This window comes from Drosophila novamexicana, unplaced genomic scaffold, assembly GCF_003285875.2.
Source record: "Drosophila novamexicana strain 15010-1031.04,08,12 unplaced genomic scaffold, DnovRS2.1 tig00000858-arrow-arrow-pilon, whole genome shotgun sequence".
NCBI lineage: Eukaryota > Metazoa > Arthropoda > Insecta > Diptera > Drosophilidae > Drosophila > Drosophila novamexicana.
The window spans coordinates 687,849-692,889 of NW_020824829.1; the positions used below are offsets into that span (position 1 = coordinate 687,849).

At 40.8% G+C, this 5,041-nt stretch overlaps 1 protein-coding gene across 1 annotated transcript in view; it reads right to left on the reverse strand.

Moving 5' to 3' along the window:
• The window catches only part of LOC115764508 (neurogenic protein mastermind), a 63,811-nt gene extending 58,884 nt beyond the window's left edge, over positions 1 to 4,927 (reverse strand). Inside the window, exon 1 of the mRNA XM_030707602.1 lies at positions 3,999 to 4,927. Within this exon, the coding sequence (XP_030563462.1) occupies positions 3,999 to 4,760 (762 nt within the window). The 5' untranslated portion in view covers positions 4,761 to 4,927. The remainder of the gene's footprint in view (positions 1 to 3,998) is intronic.
• Positions 4,928 to 5,041: the final 114 nt, after the last annotated feature.

Consider the following 5,041-nt stretch of genomic DNA (forward strand, 5'->3'; position numbering starts at 1 on the left):
AAAATGCCACCACGTGAAGTGAAAATTGGCAACAACAGCAACAGCAACAACAACAACAACAACAACAACAACAACAAACAATGAAAAACAACTCAAGACAAAGCCAATAAAAAAAAATAACGACAAGAAGCAGAGAAAAAATTGAATGCAAGAAACGAAAGAGAGAGAAAATTGCAACACGCGACTTTCCCAAATAAAAAACGCATTATAAACAATATGTATTACTTATGCTGTTGTTGTTTCTGCTGTTGTTGTTGTTGTTGTTGCTTTCATGTTTTGCATGTTGCAGCCGGCCGCCAATTGTTGGCCGTAATTTGCCGTGATTTTCACTGCCAACCGCAGCAGAAGCGACAACAACAGCAACAGCAGCAACAACAACAACAACAGCAGTAAAAGTTTTCCAATACCAAAACGAAAAAGAAAAGTGAAAAGCTTAGAGAGTTAGGATTGGGACCCCCTGCTCTGAGGCCGGACGCGCTCGATGGACAACAGTCGATCATTAATTCATTTGCGCATTTTTAATGCCACCTGTCGCAGAGTCGGATGAGTGAACAACTAGGGAGAGTGCGAATCAGACGAATATATATACAAATGAATATATATATATATAATATATATATATATACACATATATATCTAAAAATAAAAGACAAAATGGAAATGTATTGTTCTTTGTAATACATAATGAAAAGAACTATATATATACATATACATTAAATTTAAATATTACTTTTGTTTTTAAATATATTTTTTAAATATCTTTATACATATCTATATATTTCCAACTATAGAGAACCTTCGAGTATTTATTTAAAAGGTAATTAAGAAATGCATTTGTAATAACCCAACTAAATGTCAAGAACTGCCCGAAGAACTTGCTGCAATTCCATATAGTTAAGGCACAGCTTAACAAAATAAATGAAAATCTTCTATTTAACTAATCTATAGAAAAGGAAGTACTTGACTGCATCGGAGCAGCTCTAAGTAGTTAAGTCTCTATTGAAACTTTGACTAGAGATTTTCTGTTTAATTTTATAATTATAGTTTGCGGTTAACCGACAAGTCGGAGGTCTCCAGCTAGCGATTAATGTTGAAGGTATGCGAAATAATAACAGCATTTATCGTTTATCGCAATGGCTAAGCCTCTTGATAAAGAGACTGGGGCTGCGGCTGAGGATGGGGCTGGGGCAGGGGCTGGGACTGGCACTGGCACTGACGTGTTTGCGGATAAGAGTAAAATCTTTCATTGTGAATCAGCTACAAATTTTTGCATTACGCAGAAAGCAGAGAGAGAGAAAGATTGAAAGAGAGGGGGAGAAAGACGGAGAGAGCATACAGAAATAACGACAAAAGACTTTCAAGCTAATTAAAATTAAACAAAAACTGTGAATCGTTCGTGGCTAAAGGGAAGGGTAAGCCATCAAGAAGGGGGGTAGGTAAGAGGGAAGGGGGACGGGGCGGAACCGACTATATATACAAGTGAATGATTACCGGTCGCACATGACACAAATGACATTGCAAACGGATGCGGAAAATGTAGCAATTACCTGCTTGCAAGTGCACGACTGCAAGATGCCCTGTAGACATATTATTCTAAATATGCAAAGTTGTACATATTCTATTTTCGTTTTAAGCAAATTGGCGTGAGATAAACCAAATTCCTATCTCATTTTAGCTGCATGAGCTGATTTAGCTGATGCGAATCTCCCGAGTTTAAGTGAATGAGTGAGAAGTTTGCATCAATTTTGTAAGGATCATAAGGACTTATTCAAAGCAAGTTCTCATTCAAAACTTTCTATATGTATGCCTTGCAATTCCTGAGTTCAAATGTGTGTGGAAAACTATTTATTTATGGTCTTAATAACATTCCGAATTTTCTATATCTATTCCTTGTTGTTTCTGAGTTCCATCGAATCATTAGGGAATCGTGTGTGATATTTAATATTTTAATAACATTTTTGCTGTATTACGAAAGTCTACAAGCTACATTTTTTCATCTCTAGTTTTTGAAGTCATTAAATTCGAAACATATCGGAAACAAACATGTCTTTAAGATATATATTGCTAAAAGATATGACATACATTGTCTACGCATTAAACTACCTTCTTTAAGCTTTACTCTACTACAGGGTATTGAAAGTGCGCCAACAGAAGCACAACTGAATTTGAACAAAACTGAGCTCAGATTCGCGTAGTTCAGTTCAGCTCGCAGATGGGCAACTGGTCAGCTATAAATGCGAATAGCTCACGTCTGGCTCAAGTGGAAGTTGATAAAAAGAAATAGAAACTTGAAGTTTTCAAATCGCGTTGAAGTTGCAGTTGTAGCTGAAGTTGAAGTTGACTCTGTAAATTTGTGGCAATTACACGGGGTCGATTTGGTCTCTAGAATTGCAACAGAAAGCGAACAACGAACGGCGCATTGGCAGAACCAACAATTACATAAGTCAGTCAGTTAGTCAATCAGTTCGTCAGTCAGTCAGTCAATCAGTCAGTCAGTCAGCCCCGTTGGCCAGTCGACTGACATGTTGCAAGCCTTCATGCGGCCGAGCTGGAGATGAAGACAGAGACGAGGTCCACAGAGTTCGCTGGGCTCTGTTTGAAGTATTCGACGAGAAAAATCTTTGGCTTACAAAATAATTTCAAGGTATTTAAAATGCACACAACCCAAAGCAGTACCTACAACAACAACAACAAAATGTATCTTGTAGCTACAACTTGGCAGCGAATGCGAATGCGAATGCGAGTGAAACTGAACTGAAACTGAAAAAAAGCAAAAATAAATAAATAAATAAAAAATAAAACAAAAAAACGCTGACCTCATTATTATTTTGTATACATGTGCAGTTGTGTCTGTGAGTGTGTGTGTGTGTGTGTGTGTGTGTGTGTGTGTGTGTGTGTGTGTGTGTGTGTGTGTGTGTGTGTGTGTGTGTGTGTGTGTGTGTGTGTGTGTGTGTGTGTTGTGTGTGTGTGTGTGTGTGTGTGTGTGTGTGTGTGTGTGTGTGTGTGTGTGTGTGTGTGTGTGTGTGTGTGTGTGTGTGTGTGTGTGTGTGTGTGTGTGTGTGTGTGTGTGTGTGTGTGTGTGTGTGTGTGTGTGTGTGTGTGTGTGTGTGTGTGTGTGTGTGTGTGTGTGTGTGTGTGTGTGTGTGTGTGTGTGTGTGTGTGTGTGTGAGTGTGTGCTGGCTTCGTTTCGTGCACCAGCTCTAATATTGCGCCCAAAACATAATAATAAGCGCACAATGAGCCTTTGCTGAGCGAGCGTGAGAGAAACGTATCTGACAGATACATATGTATCTAAGCATGTATGCACACGTCTTGAATACATGTATTTATATATATATATACATATGAAGTGCTGCAAGGCAAACGACAAAAGTCCAAATTGCGATCCCGGAATTGCAAACAGCTATGTGAATTGCAAACATGTATCACATAATTTAAGAGGCTTTTTAAAAGAATTCCATAATAATCCGTAAAGATTCATCTGCCGCGTAAACTTTTCGGGACTGTCAGTCTATAAAAGCTCTTATCCGAAATTAGCCAGTTTTATCCGACAACGTAAACATACTCTCTTTTTCAAACAGAATTTTTTATACTTTAAGTTCCGAATTTCAACCGGCTGTCAAATCAGCTCCAAATTTATCCGAATTTTATCCGGCTGTAAAATCTGTCTTCAAATTATTCGAAATTTGATCTGATTGTTAAAACCAGCTACAAATTTATCCGAATTTTATCCGACTGGCATAACTGGCTTCGAATTAAACCTAAATTCTATCTGAATGTCAAAACTAGGTTCAAAATTATCCGAAATTATCCCAATTATCCTGCCGTAAAAGCCAGTTCCTGTAATGCAGTTACTGGCAAAGTTCTGAGTTTTTAGCGTAAATTCAGCATCTCTGAATATCTCGCGTACACGAAAATTTCAAGAAAAAAACCTTTCCCTTTGAATAATTATTCTTATATTTATGTATATAGTTCAATATGTATTTTTGGGCACTTACCACATGTACGCTGCTCTGCAACTGTCCGGCTAACATCTGTGTCTGTGCCTGCTGTTGGGTCTCCGGCAGTTTCTTTTCAGTCTTTTTGGCCGCCCGCTTGTTCTTGCTCTCGAGGAAGCGCTTCTGGAGCGCGGATGTCTCATGGTTCTGCTGCTCGCAGACGGTGCTGAAGGTCTGCTCGTAACGAGGCACGCAGTCCGTTTGCCTGCGCCGATAGTTTTCCATGCGTCTGCGCAGGCGGTCAAGAATTGGCTGACGTTTCGTTGGCAGACCGTCGCCGGGCGAAATGTTGCCGTTGTTGATGTTGATGCTGTTGTTGTTGCTGTTGTTATTGTTGCTGGTGCTGTTGTTCCCATTGGGCCCGCCGACATTTGCTGCAGACGCAACGCCGCCAGCTCCGTTGCCGCCAGGGACAAGGCCGCCGACAATGCCGCCTGCTGCTGCCAGGTTGGCATTGTAGGGAGAGTGTTGCTGCTGTTGCTGTTGTTGCTGCTGTCGCTGCTGCTGCTGCTGCACCTGCAACTGCTGCTGCTGTTGCGCCTGTGCATTGTGTTGCTGTTGCAGTTGCAGTTGCTGCTGTTGCTGCAGATGTATGCCCAAACTCTGCTGCTGCTGCAAGTGCTGCTGATGCAATTGGAGATTCAAATGCTGTTGCTGCTGTTGTTGCTGTTGCTGCTGCTGCTGTTGTTGTTGCTGCTGGGCGACGGCGGCTGCTGCTGCTTGGCTGGCGCTCTGGAACACTGGCAGGCCGCCCGCATCCATAAATGCGTCCGTGTTGAGGCTTTGGCTACGGCTCGTTGCTTCGCGTCTCTCGTCCTCCTCCGTCGGCGGCAAACGCTGACGACGGCGACGAAATCACGAAGTAACAAGACCACAAAACGGCACCAAACACGCTCGAAGCGTTTCTCTCAGTGTAGTTTGTTGTTGTTTTTGTTTTTTATTTTTTTATATTTAGTTTTTAAATGTTTTTTTTTTTTTCTTTACGTTTCACTTGTTGCTGTTGGCAGGAATTTTCACAAGACTTTGTTGCTATTATTATTATT